We start from the raw sequence: 18840 nt of genomic DNA, 5'->3' as shown, positions 1-18840 counted from the left end.
AAATTCACATTGATGAATTATGAGTGGATTGTGTAGACGCCAGGTTAGCTTCTTAGCTGTAGTATGCAAGTTGGTTTCAAGCTTCTCCTCAGCTAACAGTTTGGAATTAATGGCCCATCTCTTAAATCAAAGAATAGCAAGACAATCTGGGGCCCCCTCACATTCCCCCTTTGTCCCTTTTTGAAAATTATTTTTAGCCAGGGGAGAGGAGGGAGCCCAGAAGCATGGCATGCCTTCGTTGGTTTTATATTTTTAATGGTTGAATAAAGGTATCACATGTTCCTGCTCACATATGATGGCTTACCAAAAACGTATCTACCTCTTCCCATCTCTAAACTTGCTACAAAGAGTTTGATATGGGAGTCTCTAATGCCACCAAATGTGCATTATGGGGTGGTTCAGCTCTGCACAATGTGAACATTTCTGTGTTAGAATTAGAGCAAACAAACATATTTATCCCATAGGCAAGGCTATGATAAGGCCTGTCAATATGTTTATAAATAGACAAGGTAAAACATGCACAAATTTACCTGGTAGGGCAAATCAGCCATCCTCAAATAAGTCTCCATTTTCAAACAGAAGGGAGACAAACTGGGAATCCCATTGTTTGGCCTTGAAAATTGATGCAATATGATAGCATCCTTTGAATCAACCTCTTGCTCTTTCCTAAGTAAGCAAAACAAGCAAGCAAGGTTTACCAAACACAACCCATCACACGTTATTAAACACAGAACATCAGTAAGCTTAGGATTCACAAAGCAATTGCTAGGACGCAACTTCAAACGGCCTTTTCATAGGTTGCCACCAATTTTATTCATTGTTTCTGAAAGTCACTAAGAAGTTTTTTGGATTGCTAGGGCAAAACATCCAAAAAAAAGCCAAACTGAATCTGGGTCAGAAATCTCTAAATGCCTACTCAAATATTACCTTTCTTTCTATTGCTATCACATGCACATACATGCATACATGGTACACATGTGAATATTACGTGCAGGAGTGTCAATTTGGCATTGATATAAATAAGTGCACCAAAGCTGCATAATACATGAGGAACACTGTTTAAATGGCATTTCTGACATACTTGCAAAAGCTGGTTTGGGGGGGTTATAACTTCCAGAATCACAGATATTTTTTCTCCAAAATAGCAACTTTTCCAGAATCTGAATTCTATCAACAAGAGGCAACATGGATGAAACAATGAATCTTGATGAGAATTAAATAATAGGAGCCTACTGTGATTCATCCTAAATAACACAAAATGTGGAAATCATACAACAACATAGACATTACTGTATTTTTCCATTTATAAGATGCTACTTTTTCCCTAAAATCATTACAGTAAAAATTGAGGGTCATCTTATGCACGAAAGTAAGCTGAGAACATGGAGAGAACAAAACGGCCCATACCTTGCCTCTGTAAACAGGTCTTCTTCAATCACGAGGCTTAGCTTCCTCCAACCAGGAGCCTTATGGAACTGACGTCAGCTGATGCTGAACAAACCAATTGGAACACACCTCATTGGAGGTGGAGCTGTAGGCAGTGATCAGATACAACAGAGACTCGTATTGTCCGAGCCCAGAAATTGAATACTCAGAGCTAAATTTTCTTAATTTTTAGGTTAGAAAAGTGGGGTGGGGGGAATCTTATAAATGGGGGCATCTTATAAATGGAAAAATACAATACAGTATATTGTGCCTCTCTTAAGAGCTCTCAAGAGATCCAGTATATATTACCTTAGTCAATTTCGCAATAGTTTTAAAAGGTAAGTCATCCCCATATTTCATGAGAATGTGATTGCAGCTAAAATCATGAACAATGGTGAAGTGAAGCTACGCAATGAGCTTATGGCTGAAATGAGATTGGTATCTTCTGGTTCACATTCTCCTAAACATAATAGCACACTAACTCATTTAGAATTCCATAGTAAGGAAAACAGAGGATGGCCTAAATAATTAAGTACCATCCTATTTTGCAATCATTATGTAATCCAACAAATAAGGCACTTCAAATTTAAATTAGTTGAGTGGTATAAAAGAAGTTCTTCCTCTATTTCCTATCCGGCATTATCTTTCCATCCAATGATTGACATTTCGGCACAAACTCTTTAGTACCATCCTCTGCACTGAAAATGAATTTACCACTATGTACAGTTCTAAATTTCAGTAATAACTGATCTTCCACACACACCTTAACCCTTGGGTGTAATGACTGGTGCCTTCAAACCATTTTCCCTACCTAGCACTTACAGAAAATTCCTTGCTAACAAGCTGAGCTCTTAAAACATGGGCCCAATTTCAAAATTGCCATGGACACACCCCAGTCCACTTTCAGGACACTGGACCAAGATCTAGGTTTGGCTTCAGAAAGTAAGCATTTGTGCTAATGCCCTATGGCTGTGGTATTCATTTAAATAAATGCAATTACAGAGAATGCAAAGTTGGTTGGAATGAAACAAGAACAGCTGGTTGCTTTCTCACCTCCAACTCTACCTTCCTCTTGGCCACCTTATCTCTACAAATCCTCCCCAGCTCTGGCATGTGGTGGGCTCAATAATATATCTGGCAGTCCAAAAACAGGGTGGCTAGGTTGACACTAGATTATCAGGAACCATTGGTTTGGTCATTAAGGGATAAAGGAGTGAACCTCAAAGCACCCATGACTTGGTGAGGCAAAGAATGGAAGATAAGCAGGATGAAATGCATCAAAGGCCTTTTTAGTTGACCATTATGTTCTCACTAATGACTAACAGCCAAAATAACAAACAATCAGTATCCTTCCTCAGTGCTTTTGGGCTTCCAGTTTCTACTACAGAGGCTTTGTGGAATAAAAGATACATCTCTTTCTCTATTTATGGTAATCCAAGAGACACCAAGGGAACCTGAGATCACATACTGTCACTTCCCAATGGACTTGGATGAGAAACAAAGTGGCCTCAACTGATTCTCTACTTGATAGGCCAGGTTGAGTGTTGTCCATGCATAACTAGTGTCAATGCTCAGGTTTCTGCTCACAACCACAGAAAGACCACTCATCAGTTAACGAGGGTCTGAAGCACTGACTAACCAATGCTACGTTAAGAATACATTCTGATAACTTGGCCAAAAACAAATAGAGTCGTGCCCCGCTGGATGATTACCCCACTCTATGACGAATTCGCTTTACGTTGACGTTTTTGCAATCGCTTTTGTGATCGCAAAACAATGTTTTAAATTGGTTTTTTTTACTGTGCGATGATCAGTTCCCTGCTTCAGGAACCAATTTTCGTCGGGTTTCAAAATGGCCGCCGGCTGAAGAAAATGGCCCCCCGCTGTTTTCTAGGACGGATTCCTCGCTTTACAGGCACCGAAAATGGCCGCTGTGTGGAGGATCTTCGCTGGATGAGCAGGTATTCAGCCTATTGGAACGCACTGAACAGTTTTCAATGTGTTTCAATGGGTTTTTTAAATTTTCGTTTGACGACGTTTTTGCTCTACAGCGATTTCATTGGAATGAATTAACATTGTCAAGCGATGCACCACTGTAGTGTTTCAAGATCACTACTTCTCACTTACTGTCACCCATTTTTTGGTTGTTACAAGTGTAGTCTAAAGGGCTCCTTTCTCTTTCTCTGATTATTCTGGTTTTCTTTATGATTATTTATAACAATGTTTCCCAACCTGGGTCACAGAATAATTTCTGGGAGGTTGTGGGTCACTTTATATATGTTGTAGCCCTTGTTAAATAATTGATTTCTTTCGGAGCAGGATGTTAAACTTACCGTGTATGTGTATGTAAGAGAAACAGGCTCTTTAGGGGAGAAAGAAACCTATAATTCCTGGGATGAGATGGCTTTACCCCATTAAAATCCTTTTTTTATCCAAAAAGGTCAGGGAGGAGGTGTCACAGGTTACTTGGCTATTATAAAAGGATGGGAATCACTGATTTATAAAAACAAATTACTGATAGCAGGCCTACTCAGTATTACGTCAAAACATTTCTGCTTCTCATCTGTTATTTGACCATACGATCATAGTATTTGATTTGGAACATTATTACAGATCAATATACAAAGCTCACAGACATCATAGCTTTTGGATTGCTAGACATTTCTGGTTTTTTTGCAGCTTGTAACCAAGTTCCATAGTTATTATGGTAGCTGTGCTATACATGAACTGGTTTGTTTCCTTTAGCATGTTGGTTGGGATTGTTCTGATGACTACATTTACATCTGTCAGTAGATCTTCTACTGATTTACTTTGTAACTGGCACAAAATGGGGAGCCTTTGTTTTTCTGTGTTCTGGCTATTATGGGTTACTATTTTTCTCTCACTGATGTTGGCCATTCTGTCAACTCATAATTTCTTGGTTGTTCCATTAGTTATTCCTCTACTGATACATTTTCTTTCACTATCATGTCTATCTCTACCCTTCATTTGTCTTCCATACTATGGGGATTCTTCTGTGTAGATTTTTCTTTTGCTATGTTTTCTAGTTTTTGCAATTCCAATTCTGAAAACACTTTACTCCAGATGATAAACCTTCTCTGGTCCATTAATGATAGTTCAGTTGTGCCATTATTTGGGTGTTTCATTTTCCAAGTTTCCATCATTCTTTTTTTTCAAACCACGGGCTGTTGGGTTTGCTTCATAATAACATTTCATAATTTCTTGATTTGCAGTGGGAGCGCCAGTTTTGCATTTATATTGTTTCAGTAGCTTTGCAGCAGCTTGTCCCAGTTCCTCAACAGGGTCCGTTAAGCCCTGTAACCCATTTGTCACCAGATGCCCAGGGACTGTAGCATGACATGGCGACGACCGATCCGGTATGGATTTCTGTTTATTTCCGCTCATCATAATTGATGGTTGGTGGGCACAGTTGTTCTGGCTTCAGATAGCGACACTACCGCCAGCATAGCTCTCAACCTCACTGAAGCACACAAGCCCCTCCACTTCAACAAGGCCTGTGTCCATGGAGGGGTTGTTATCATCATCATCACCCTCTTCACTCAGAAAGAAACTCCATTGAGTTCACAGCCTCAGGGGAAACTGGCACAGCTGTGGTCATTCAGCACCTTTATTATGTGCTTACAGCCTACAATTCAGATTTAAATGATTTGGCAAAAATCACTTCCAAAACCAACACTTGCAGATTTAAGCAGATCAGGATAAAATATAATTATGACAGCAAAAAGAAAATTACAGGGGAAAAAAACTTAACACACAAAACCTAGTTACCCAAATGAACCATTTTGTGCTTCAAATATCTCTACTCATTAAATGATATAGTTGTATGAACAATTGCTTACCATCAAGAAAGTATCATTGCAATCCTATGTACACTTTCTTGGAAATGCACCCTACTGAATCTAACAAGATTTACTTCTATGTAGACGTGGCTAGAACGGCCTTTTGCATCAAATAATCTACTTATATTAACCACAGCCATTCAATAGTAATCAGTTTAATCAATTGGCAGCTATGGGTTTCCATAATGCATATTTGGGGGAAAAGAATGGAGTAGCCATTCAAAACCCTAAAACCGAAAATCTTAATTCAGAATAGAATGTGATTGCCAGTGTGGTGTTGTATTGGAGTAATGCTGGGGAGATTCAAACCTGAATCCATGTTACATTCAGCCACAAGAGTTCACTGAATGACTCTGAGCTTGATACCACCTTTCACTTAACAAATATTTTGAAGATAAAACATGACAGAGTAACAATGTATATAATCTTTATTAGAAAAACATAGAATTTGTAAATACAATAAACCCTTTCTAGTTTTTCCCTGAATCAGCTTAATTGATTTCAGCTCTTCCATGCTGTTTAAGCCAGGTTCTTTCAGATTTGGACAGTCACTTGCAAAATCTTGGTAACTTTTTTCTTACTTAGCTCCTTTTCATTGTTGTCAGTCTATGATTTATCAGTAAAAAAATCTCCCTTAGACTTAGGCCTAAGTTAGGCTAAATTTGACTATGAAAAGGGTTTTGTTTCTGGGTCTTGTATAAATAAAAGGTTTATAAATAAAGTTTATATGAATATACAATAAGTGTATTAGTTGTGGAATTAATATACAAATACCTAAAACCACTTACGTGCATTTTGAAAGGACTTTATAAAATATGCAAAGATTTTGTTTCAAAAAGACTACAAAGCCCAAAAGCACTGCACTACCTTTAATGTTTTCAAACTAAGACAGCAATCCTGTGTTCATTTAGCTAGCCATAAGCCGCACTGAATACAATAGGATTTACTTCTGATAGTGCTCAAGGAGTACTTTGCCTTTGTCAGGGTGTTCCTTCTGCATGACGTCAGTGGATGGTTTCTCTCTTCCTCCATCACTTTCAAATTCTCAAGAAAGGACCTCCTTCAGCCTTTATCCAATGGCACCCTGTGTGGTGTAGTGGCTGGAGTGATAGTCTAGGACTCAGGAGACCTGGGTTCAAATCCCCACTCAGCCCTAGAAAATCACTGGGGTGTGTGTGGTGGAATTGGCAAAACCACTCATTTACCTTGAAAACCCATTACAATCACTGTAGAAGTTGGATGTGACAGCTTATAGCACGCCACATAACCTACAGGACTCATATACAGAAACTAAATCTTGTTAGTCAGAGAACGTGAAACGCGTTTATTTGCTTGCACTTTATATCTCTCAGAATCCCTCAGTCAGTACCCATGCTGTCTGGGGGATTTGGGGAAGTACGGGCTCCGAAAGTAACTCTGTCAAGGTCTGGTGTTTTTGTGAAGAATTCCTGGCTAACTACTAGGTAAAGAGCCAGTTGTACTGGCTTGACGGTTGTTTTCACCTTTTGCCTTATGCCATCAAAACTAAATATATTCCAAATTTGGGGAAATGTCATTCACATGTTTTAAAACTTGTAGGTAGTCATTCTGCTCCATTGGGGGGAGGAGGAGGAAGCAGAAAGCACAAACAACAACAACACAAGAAGGCACACAGGAGTCACAAAGCCTGCCACTTGGAATTCTTATTATGGGAGTGCAAAATGAATGTACAAGCAAAGGGAAGGGCATAATGTAAGGCAACTATGGGCAATGTGTGGCCCTGCATATGTTGCTGATGTACAACTCCCAGCATGGCTGACCATTGCCGATCCTGACTAGAGTTGCCATTAACTACACTCAAAACAACACTGGAAAAGTCACACATTTCCCTCTTCCTGGCTCACAGGATAGCCCAACAGCTGCATGTTTGGAACTGTTCTCATGAACCCAAAGGGTAAACTTTGCACTTCAAACCCTTCATCCCATTTTGAAGGCAATGACAGTACAAATTTCTATTACATTTCGTTCACAGATGACCATTTTTACTCTGTGTGTGTGTGTGTGTGTGTGTGTGTGTGTGTGTGTGTGTGTCTGTCTGTCTGTCTGTCTGTCTGTCTGTCTTACAATCTAAGTGCCTATGAAGCATGAGCACCATCCAGTAAATACCACTTACTGGAGCCTCCCATGTAAACACTGGGGATCATGAGGAAGTACTGTAGTTCATGCTGTGCCTGAGCCCAGAGTTCTAATCGGCGTCCTCATGAAAACAGGTGAAGTACTTCCCAACCACCTCACAACTCCCTCGCAAGGTAGATTTTGTCTGGCACAGTCCTTTATGAACAGTATATATACTATCATTTCCAACCTAATCTGCAACCACTCTTGCTCCTGGTCAGAGTTTATCAGTCTGCATTTACAGGCATGTGGCCCTTTCCAAAAGAGGTGGCCAAGCTCAAGATTTGCCAGCAAGCCACCCTAGAAGGGCTGCTCCCTGAGTGCCTAACCCAGTGCCAGAAACGTACTCATCCTATGCTCAGAGGCCCTTTGCCCGCTAACCTTGAGAGCAGATTGCAGCATGGCTAAAACTCACTCCAGGGTAAGAAGAAGGCCTGCATCCTCCGAGGCGAGAGTCTCGACCGCCATCTAATCAACGCGCGACCATGGCTGATCGTCCCCACCATCCACCCCTCCCCTCCGGCCACAGGAAACTCCGGGCGGTGGGGAAAAACATCAACCCTTACTATTGTTGCCCTGGCCGTGATATTTGCCCGCCCCCCCCCCCGCCTCTCACTGCTCTGTCCCACAGCCCGCCGGGTCTCCTTCGGGCCGGCTCACCTAATCGCCAGGAGTTCGTGGAGGAGATACGCGGCCGCGGCCAGCAAGGCTCCCCCGGTCAGATAGAGGGTTTTCTTCCACCACGAGTCGGAGCCCAGCCCGGCCATGATCCCGCCGTAGTCCTGCAGAGGGAAAGCGACGATCTCCCCATAAAAGGAGAAGGGCTCCTCGGACCCCGCGCCCCACAGGCTCTGATTCCGGCTGAGATCCACCACGCACGACCTGGACGAGGCAATGCCCACTCCCCAGGGCATGCTGCGCGGCGCGGGCGTTGCTGGACCCCCGGCTCCCCGCCGATCCACGCCAGGGCCGTCTGCATGAGGAGGGCGAAGCCGGTGCCAAGGTGGCGGCGGTGGCACCGGCAGCAGCTGCGGCTACTGGTAGCTTAGCAGCGGAGGAGGAGGAGGAGGAGGAGGAAGCAGCAAGGAGGAGCCCCGGCGGCGGCGGCAGCGGCGACGGTAGCTACTCTGCCGGGTCTCCTTGGCGATCGCTGCAACATCCTCATCATCCTCATCCTCATCGGCGGCGGCACTTGGCTTCTGCCTTTGTGTCTTTTCCGGGCAGGGCGTAGGGGCGGGGTGATGTCATGGCTCTCCTCCCTACCCCTAGACTACAGGGAGAAGGAGTGTCCTCCCTACCCCCACCCCCCGGTTCCGCTCCAGGCCGGGCCCGCTCCCGCCTCCACCCACCCACGCACCCACCAGCTCCCGCCACAATCCACGGGGGAGCCGCCGCGGAGAACATGGGCGGCCCGGAGGCGCAGCCGGGCAGGGCGGGAGCGCGGGCGGGCGGGCGGGCAGGTGGAGCGCTCCCGGGACGCGATTTTGCAGCCTCTCCCTGGACGGGCGACTTTGTTCCGCCCTTGTCTTCCCTGTAGTTTCAATGCCATTTGGCCGGGAGGACGTCACGTGACTGGGCTTCAGGTGGAGGACCGCATCCCTGGGAGAAGAAAGACGACGAGAGAGGCTTTTGTCTGGTAAACAAACGGGGACTTGTCAAAAAGAAACGTTTTTATGCAACGTCTCTCCCCACCCGCCACCCCAGTCTTCCTTAAAGTTAATCGCAGCCCGCCTGTGCATTGTAAATTATGGAAGGATCCTCTTAGGATTCTAGCCCAGAAGTTTGCAACAGGGCCTTAAGGTGGGGTCTTTGTTTTTTTCTGATGGAGACTAAATTCTCATTCTCACCTATAGCCATGGCCAGACCCCATGGCCTCTTGGCACAGATGCTACTCATTCCACAATCCTCCTGCTTGGCCCAAGGGCTTGCCTGATGCTGACTCCTTTATCAAGGGTGTACTGTACCTCCCTTTTCCACACACTTTTTTTTTACCCACAGGCGTCTATCAGCAACAGAGGGAGAGTCAATTCTTAAAGAGGGAAAATACAGTGTATGAATGTGAGATTTTGGACTTCCTTACCCATGATTTCTCCTTCATGGATTGCTGCCTTGTCGTGGCGAAGGAGTTTGAGTAATTCAGAGAAGTTATGGGCTATGCCGCACAAATGGACAGGCCATAGTGGACAGGCCATAGTGGAGAGTTCTGACTAAATGTGATCCACCTGGAGCAGGCATTGGCAAGCCACTCCAGTATCTTGCCAAGAATAAACATCGACATCCTGGGCATCAGTGAACTAAAATGGACAGGAATGGGCGAATTCAGCTCAGATGATTATCATATCTACTATTGTGGGCAAGAATCCCGTAGAAGGAATGGAGTAGCCCTCATAGCCAACGAAAGAGTGGGAAAAGCTGTAATGGGATACAATCTCAAAAATGATAGAATGATGTCAATACGAATCCAAGGCAGACCTTTCAACATCACAGTAATCCAAGTTTATGCACCAACCACCGATGCTGAAGAGGCTGAAACTGACCAATTCTATGAAGTCTTAGAAAACCTTCTAGAAATGACACCAAAGAAAGATGTTCTTCTCATTATAGGGGACTGGAATGCTACAGTAGAGAGTCAAGAGATAAAAGGAACAATAGGTAAGTTTGGTGTTGGAGTTCAAAATGAAGCAGGGCAAAGGCTAATAGAGTTTTGTCAAGAGAACAAGCATCACAAACACTCTTTTCCAACAACACGAGACAACTCTACACATGGACATCACCAGATGGGCAATACTGAAATCAGATTGATTAAATTCTCTGCAGCCAAAGATGGAGAAGTTCTATACAGTCAGCAAAAACAAGACCTGGAGCTGATTGCAGCTCTGATCATCAGTTTCTTATAGCAAAACTCAAGCTTAAACTGAAGTAGGAAAAACTACTGGGCTAGTCAGGTATAATCTAAACCAAAGCCTTTGTGAATACACAATGGAAGTGAAGAACAGATTTCAGGAAATAGATTTGGTGGACAGAGTGCCTGAAGAACTATGGATGAAGGCTCGTAACATTGTATAGGAGGCAGCAACAAAAACCATACCCCCAAAAAAGGAAATGTAAGAAAGCAAAGTGGCTGTCCAGTGAGGCCTTGCAAATGGCAGAGAAGGAAAACAAAATGCAAGGGAGACAGAGAAAGTTACAAAAAACTGAATGCAGACTTCCAAAGAATAGCAAGGAGAGACAAGAGGGCCTTCTTAAATGAACAATGCAAAGAAATAGAGGCCAGTGATGGCATTCCAGTGGAACCATTTAAAATCTTAAAAGATGATGCTGTTAAGGTGCTACACTCAATATGCCAGCAAGTATGGAAAACTCAACAGTGGCCAGAGGACTGGAAAAGATCAGTCTACATCCCAATCCCAAAGAAGGGCAGTGCAACTACAGTACAATTGCACTCATTTCACATGCTAGTAAGGTTATGCTCAAAATCCTCCAAGGCAGGCTTCAGCAGTATGTGGACCGAGAACTCCCAGAAGTACAAGCTGGATTTCAAAGGGGTAGAGGAACTAGAGACCAAATTGCTAACATGCACTGGATCATGGAGAAAGCCAGAGAGTTCCAGAAAAGCATCTACTTTTGCTTCATTGACTACACAAAAGCCTTTGACTGTGGACCACAACAAACTATGGCAAGTTCTTAAAAGTAATGGGAGTGCCTGACCACCTTATCTATCTCCTGAGAAACCTATATGTGGGACTGGAAGCAACAGTTAGAGTGGGATATAGAACAAATGATTAGTTCAAAATTGGGAAAGGAGTACGACAAGATGGTTGAGAGTCCCCTGGACTGCAAGGAGAACAAACCTATCCATTTTGAAGGAAATCAACCCTGAGTGCTTACTGGAAGGACAGATCCTGAAGCTGAGGCTCCAATATTTCGGCCATCTCATCAGAAGAGAAGACTCCTTGGAAAAAACCCTGATGTTGGGAAAGTGTGAGGGCAAGAGAAGGGGACGACAAAGGACGAGATGGTTGTATAGTGTCATCGAAGCTATCAACATGAATTTGACCAAACTCCGGGAGGCAGTGGAAGACAGGAGGGCCTGGTGTGCTCTGGTCCATGGGATCATGAAGAGTCAGACACGACTTAATGACTAAACAACAACAACACCCATGATTCAAAATTTTAGGAAATAGCCCCGTACTGTTGCACAAAATTGTGTCCACATTGCCAGCAGGAAAAAGGATGCCAAGCTTTACATACTATTTTGGATTTAATGAAGTCATGAAGCAAATCTGTGTGTAAATGCAGGACATACAACAGAAAAACATACACATACACACCCTTTAACCTCTCAGATTAACTAATATTGCCTGCTCTGTAGAAAGCTATCTTCCTATTTCCAATCCTTTTCCTTAGGGTGGGCAACCTGAGGAAGAAAAGCTATGTTGGACCAAAAGCTCTCCGAACATGTCCCTTCACCTTTTGGAAAAAAAAAAAATTAAGGTTTTGGAGTTAGCAGAGATGATCACTGAAAACCAAGGTCAAAATTATCCATACTACCTACAAGCAAGACAGTGAAGGAAGATGGAGGGAAAATCAACTCATTTGAAATTTGGTGTTGGAGGAGAACCTTGCAGATACCACAGAAAGCCAGAAAATTTGTGTTCCATCAAGTCAAGCCTGAACTCTTACTAGAACAACAATTTGTAAACTGAGGCTATCCTACAATTCACATAAAATGAAAATATAGAACTGACTTTGCTGGAGAAAGTGGTGGGGTGAGCAGTAGGAAGAGAAGAAGAGATAGCATGAGGTATTTACAGAAGCAAACTCTTGACAATCTACTAGCAAGCTAAATCTTGTCTTATTTCTACGGTATGCATCTGCTGTTCCCATTTAAACTTGGAGAGAAGATGTTAAATTTCCAATCGTAAATATTTTAAGAGTTTATCAGGAAACTATAACTAATGTCAATAACTGGCAAAGTAAGAGTCTTGATTATAAACATTCTATTGGTTAATCAGACAAATTACATTAACAAATCAATGAACACCACATTTAAACCACTGTACATTTACCATAACTAACTGGACTTGAATTAAGTAGTGTATATAGTTACGGAAACACAGAAAGTATGTAATCTAAATTTGCCTAAAACTTCATTTCAGGCCACCTCGGTCTTGATGCTTATCAGTAGTTCTAAAGCCAATTAACTGGATTTTTTTTTTTTAAAGCATGAGTTATCAAATCTAGTTTTAACGCTGAACACATAAGGATTCAGCAGCTGGAACAGAACACAGCCTGAATTGGTTGCTCTGTGGATTGTTTCATACATCAATAATAATGCCTTGCAGCAGAGGTTTAGACTCAATTAGCCACTGCTTCTTCCAGCTCATAAAAGCCTCTCAGCAAATGTACAGCAGGGATGTGGCAATCAATGTTGTGCTGCCCAAATGACCTTGTTAGAATGCCCACTGTCATTAAACAAAAAGAAAGTCTCAAAAAAAGAATGAAAAGCATAGGAATAATTCATATTAAAAAAAATACACATTCAAAGCATTGTTCAACTTCTGTAATTTTTGAAATCAGAAAAGATCTTCTCTTGATCTTTTATCATTTTTACTTTTGAATGTATCATCTAACCATTCAAGACACTACGTCCTTTTTGCAAGTTTTTACTCTGGAGTGGGAAACCTTTTCTGCTCCAGATCTTTCCAGCTTCAGTTTGAAAAGCCAAGGCCAGCATGACCAACAGTAAGATACATCTGTTTTAACTACAACTCCCACAAGGGGAAAATGTTATATGGGGAACATGTCCCCTTATCTCCAAGGAGAAACCTTCCTTTAATGAGGGTGCCTTTTGTTTGGATCTCCAGCATAAGTCACTGGTGGCAAAAAAAAAAAAAAAAAAAAAAAAAACTTTTGGCTTTTATTATTTCTTTGCCAGACTGTAGGAAATTATTTAGCTGCCTTTATGTTATAGGATCCAGAAATCCTAGATGTAACCGAGGAGAGCATCCCTAGGCCAGGCAGGATTCAAGTTGAAAAAAGGATGACCAGACAACCCATCCTCTTTTTCTCAACCTCCTTACAGGATTAGGCCCTGGAATCCAATCTGCTGAGGCACAAGCTGACCCAACAGGCAGCTGCCCCCCCACTCACAAGCGTAACCACTGTTTTCTTGCACCCTGATTATTAAAATATACCCCCAAGAAAGCAATCAACTGGCATCCAGAATCATGGTTCTGTATTGCCGCTGCTGAAAGCCACCAGCAAAAACAAGATGCTTTGAATGTAGAACCACACAGATATATCAATAGATTATGACAGTCAAAAAATACCGTAGTCAACCATTTCCTGGAATCAATACAGTAAGCCCATGAAGCTCACAGAGTTCCTGCATGCATTTGTTACAGAGCTGAAAAATAGATTATCTTTGTAAGCTTCTTCTGCCAAGTAACTCCATGGTCTTTTTCTTGCTGCAGATGGGAAAAGCTTTGCTGTTATGCTGATTGTTAGGTACCACTAGCACTGTCCAAACATCATACAAAATATTGACAACAATATTGACAAAATTATTCTTCACTGGTTCAAAATAGTGGTAGGCGCTATGTTAGCAAAAAGCATTTGTGCCCTCTCCTAAAGCTGTGCAGTGTAGATTTTTGATCTTCAAATTTTAGTACTGAAATATATGTGAATTTATTCCCCTATTACTAAAGGTCTTAGCTACTATCCTGGTTCAAAACCACCAGAAGTGTGTTTCAAATTGTTGCTTTTATGAAGAAGATGCATACTGCTTCCCCTTCTGCCATGCATGTTTCCAAAGCACATTTTTAACATTAACATCTAGCAGTTTCCCCTGCCGTTTTCCCCCATTACTGGAGAAAGTCTTAATTTCAATTTGGGCACAATACTGAGATCAAACCACAGAATGGTCAGTGGTAGTGTTACAATGACTTTCCCAGTGATGCAAAAGTGATCAGAAATGTGCTATCTACTTGCCAGAGGTAACATCTCCTACTCAGATATGTGTATGAGCTGAAGCAGATAATAATAATAACATATGCCATCAAGTCAATTGAGTAGAGAGTATTCAGAAGTGGTTTATCATTCCATTCTTCTGGGGGCATCCTGGGACTGTGCAGCTTGCCCAAGGCCACAAAAGGTTGGCTCTTCTTGCTGGATCAGAGAATCATAGAATAATTGAGCTGAAAGGGGCCTATATGCCATTAAGTCCAACCCCTTGCTAAAGGCAGGAATCTAAGTCAAAGCAGATCTGACAGATGGTTGTCCAATTTTCTTCTAAATGCCTCTAGCGCTGGAACGCTCACCACCTCCCAAGGCAATTGGTTCCATTGCCGTACTGGTAGTTTTTCCTAATATTCAGCTGAAATCTGGCTTCCTGTAGCTTGAGCCCAAAACTATGTGTCCTGCACTCTGGGATGATCAAGAAGAGGTCCTGCCCCTCCTCTGTATAACTACCTTTAAAGTACAGTAGTGCCTCGACTTACGAATGCCCCTACCTACGAACATTTCAACTTACGAACAGCTCCACTCGCAAAATTTTGCTTCAACTTGCGAGCAAGCTTCGACCTAAGAACAGAAAAAGGCAGGGGGGGAAGCTGGAAATTCAAACCATTGGTGGCGAAGAGGCTGCTTCTTTGTAGCTCTTTTGCCCCAACGGTTAGAGCAGGGGGTCAGGGAACTTTTTAAAAAGTATTTTTTATTTTCTATAACTATAACATAAACAAAAACATATACATATAAACTCAAATACAATGACTGTGTTCCCCACCACCATGTACGGAACCTCTTGCCATATTATTATTATTATTATTATTATTATTATTATTATTATTATTATTATTATTATTATTATTATTATTATTATTATTATTATTATTATTATTATTATTATTATTATTATTTTGTCCTCTTCTCCAAAACTGCATAGATTCTTGATTTGGAGCTTTCCCTTTCCCCCTTATTAGCACATATTCCAAAAATTTGCCCCGTATTTCATAAAAATTATTCTTTTTCAACTCTTCTTTCTTAATCTTTAAATTACAAGTTAATTTATCATTTATTGCTATATTCCATATTTCTTTGTACCATTCTTCAATTTGCAATTCAGTTTTTATTTTCCATTGCCTAGCAATAATCAGTCTAGCTGCTGTTAATAAATTAGTTATCAATTCTTTAGTCATTTTGTCATATTCCACATTCTCATATATTGATAACAAAGCAATCTCGGCATTACATTCTATATCTTTTCCACACATATAGCTTAATTCTTTGAAAATTTGTTTCCAAAATCTTTGCACTTTTTCACATTCCCACCACATATGAAAGTACAGTATGTACCAACTTCTTTCTCACATTTCCAACATTCGGATGATTGGCATTAATCTTGTTTAATTTTAAGTGTTAAATACCATCTTAAACTGAGTTTTAAAAATTTTCCCTAATTTTTACTGACATAAATCTTAAAACCCTCATTTTCCATATCTTCCTCCATTCTTCTTTATTCATTCTTTTTCCAATGTCTTGTTCCCACACTATTTTCAGTCCCTCTTTCTCACTTTCTTCTTCCTCTAAATTAAGAAGTAAATTTTACTCACAGTACCTTTTACTGAGTCAGTCATCTGAATGTCCTCATATGACAATAGAAATTGTTCATACTTTGTATATTCTCTACCTTTATTGTATTTATTTACCCATTCCTTAGTCCATCTTTCTAGTTGTATATAATTCAACCATCAAATACTCTTATTCTGAAATATTTGTTTAATTTGATCTATCGATCTCATTTTATACAACCAATCTTTCAATCCAATCACTTTTTTTTCTTTAAATAAATCCGCATACACTTTCATATTGATAGGAAAATTTTGTGTCAGGGAACTTTTTTACTACTGCAGGGCAGGAGGAGAAAGGAGAGGCAGGGACAGCCCTGGATCGCCGCTGGGCGCAGGAAGCCAAAATGTTCCCTGCTCATCCCTGGAGCTGGTCTACTTTTGAGTAAGCCCCACCAAAGGTGCCAGTCTACTCATGAGTAAGGGCCACTGAAAGTGTGGTTCTACTTATGAGTAAGGGCCACTAAAGGCATGGGTCTACTCATGAGTAAGGCCCACCAGAGGTATTGGGCTGGGGCGCGCGGGTCATGGGGGATCCTTCATGGATGGTGCGTGCATCGGCGGTGGAGAAGTAGGAAGGAGAAGCAGGGCGGCTCCAGTTCGCTGCCGGGCACAGGAAGCCGGCGCACTCCCTGCCCATTCTTGGTGCAGGTCTACTCATGAGTAAGGCCTGGCAAAGGCATGGGTCTAATCAAGAGTAAGGGGGCCCGCCTCAGCTGCCCTAAGCATCGGCCACCATCTGCTGGGGAGTGAGTGCCATCGGAAGAGGCTTCAGTCTGCCTGGTAAGGTGCTGCTTTTTGCTTTTAAGAGACTTCTGGGTGGGTTTTGCACGGTGGGTTTCGTCTGAGGGGGGTTATGTTTCTGTGCTGTGTTGTGTGTTTTTGGTGGGGGTTTTTGGCAGCCTTTGGGCCTTGCTGTGTTTATTTTTGGTTGTTTTTTATTTAAAGCCCCAGCACCTTCCAATGGGGCTTTCTGTGTGCTTTTTTTTAGTATATTTTTGAAATGCTGGAATGGATTAATCCCCATGCATTTCAATGGGAAATGGTGCTTCGACTTACGAAAATTTTGAGTTACAGCCAATTTTGTAAGTTGAGGCACCACTGTATTTGAATAGTGCTATTATCTCTCCCCTCAGTCTTCTTTTCTCAAGGCTAAACATGCCCAGTTTTTAGTCTTTCCTCATAAGCCTTGATTTCTAGTCCCCTGATCATCCTTGTTGCCCTCCTTTGAATTTGCAAATTTGTTGGCATCCTTCTTAAAGTGTGGTGTCCCGAACTGGAAACAGTACTCTAGATCAGTGGTTCTTAACCTTTGTTACTCGGATGCTTTTGAACTGCAACTCCCAGAAACCCCAGTCAGGACAGCTGGTGGTGAAGGCTTCTGGGAGTTGCAGTCCAAAAATGCTGAGTAACCCAAGGTTAAGAATCAGTGCTCTAGATGAGGCCTAAACAGTGATGAATAGAGGGGAATTAGTATCTTGCAGCAGTGGTCTCCAACCTTTTCTAAACCATGGAACGGTTGGGGGTGGGGTCCGTGCGCAGGGGGTGAGGCACTGATGCGTGTGTGGGTGGGCGGGGCACCCATACACATGCATGCGGGCGGGGGCGTCTTGTACACACATATGCAGGTGACTGGGGCACCCGTACACATGCGCAGGGGTGGGCAGGGCACCCCATGCACACATGTGCGGGGCACCCCTATGTGTGGGGCCATGCCTGCTTGCATGCATGGGAGGGTGTACGTGTGGGGGGAGATCTATCTCCACGGCCCAGTCCTGCCAAGGCCACAGCCCGGTACCGGACTGTGGACCAGGAGGTGGGGACTCTGGCCTTACAGGATTTGTGGACTTCTATTAATGCATCCTAAAATAGCATTGGCCTTTTTTGTGGCCACATCACACTGTTGACACATAGTCAGCTTTTGATTTTTAACAATTCCAAGATCCTTCTTGCATGGAGTATTACTGAGCGAAGTATTCCTCATTTTGTAACAGTGCATGTGGTTTCTTTCCTCCGCCCCAGGTGTAGAGCTTTGCATTTATCCCTGTTAAGTTTCATTCTGTTGTTTTCAGCCTATCAAGATCTTTTTGAATTTTGTTCCTGCTTTCCAAGATATTAGCTTTTTCTAACCACATTACGGAACCAAACTCCCAATCTTTGGTTTCGCAGATACCGAATTCACTGAGCTAGCAAGCCAGATAAAGCACAAATGAAAACTTTTCATTTTTTCAAAAAATCTCACAAATATTCTCTGTAGAGGGAAATGCATGTGCATAGTCAGTTAAGAAGGGTGCACTGCTATATTTTGCCACAAATACACACCCTTGTCTGCTTTGTGGTGTTAAACTAGATACCATGGTCTGCTACATAGGCAATTAAGTGGATTCTATAACTAAGCTTGAATTCTTACTAGAAGCTAAAATGACTAAACAGAGGCTACTGTGCTTTGGATATAACATGGGAAAAGAAGATCTATTGGAAAAGACAATGGTGAAAATCCTGTTACTTACATTATACCAACACAAGTCACACATCATAAACTGTAGAAGCTGCTCCTAGTTAAGAAGTTGACACTTACATTTCATGTCATATACCAGTTCTGCGTGTGATGAATATAAACATCTATATCTTACTCAGTGGAAATTTTCTGCTTTAATCTGTGCTGTTTGACTTATACTAGCATATGTAAATAATAGGATTTTGCCTTGTAATGATAGGAAAAAAGGGAAGGCAGCAAGAAAAGAAACAGACCTAAAATAGGAGGGTTGCCTCAA

General features: G+C 42.1%; 1 protein-coding gene across 1 annotated transcript in view; it reads right to left on the bottom strand.

The window, feature by feature from the left end:
• The window catches only part of FAXC (failed axon connections homolog, metaxin like GST domain containing), a 31751-nt gene extending 23281 nt beyond the window's left edge, over positions 1 to 8470 (bottom strand). Inside the window, exons 1-2 of the mRNA XM_072998473.2 lie at positions 8100 to 8470; positions 531 to 666 (exon numbers count right to left, since the gene is read on the bottom strand). Of these exons, the coding sequence (XP_072854574.1) occupies positions 531 to 666; positions 8100 to 8353 (390 nt within the window). The 5' untranslated portion in view covers positions 8354 to 8470. The remainder of the gene's footprint in view (positions 1 to 530; positions 667 to 8099) is intronic.
• Positions 8471 to 18840: the final 10370 nt, after the last annotated feature.

Source organism: Pogona vitticeps, chromosome 1 (assembly GCF_051106095.1).
Source record: "Pogona vitticeps strain Pit_001003342236 chromosome 1, PviZW2.1, whole genome shotgun sequence".
Lineage (NCBI taxonomy): Eukaryota > Metazoa > Chordata > Lepidosauria > Squamata > Agamidae > Pogona > Pogona vitticeps.
This window is presented reverse-complemented; position numbering and strand designations above follow the sequence as displayed.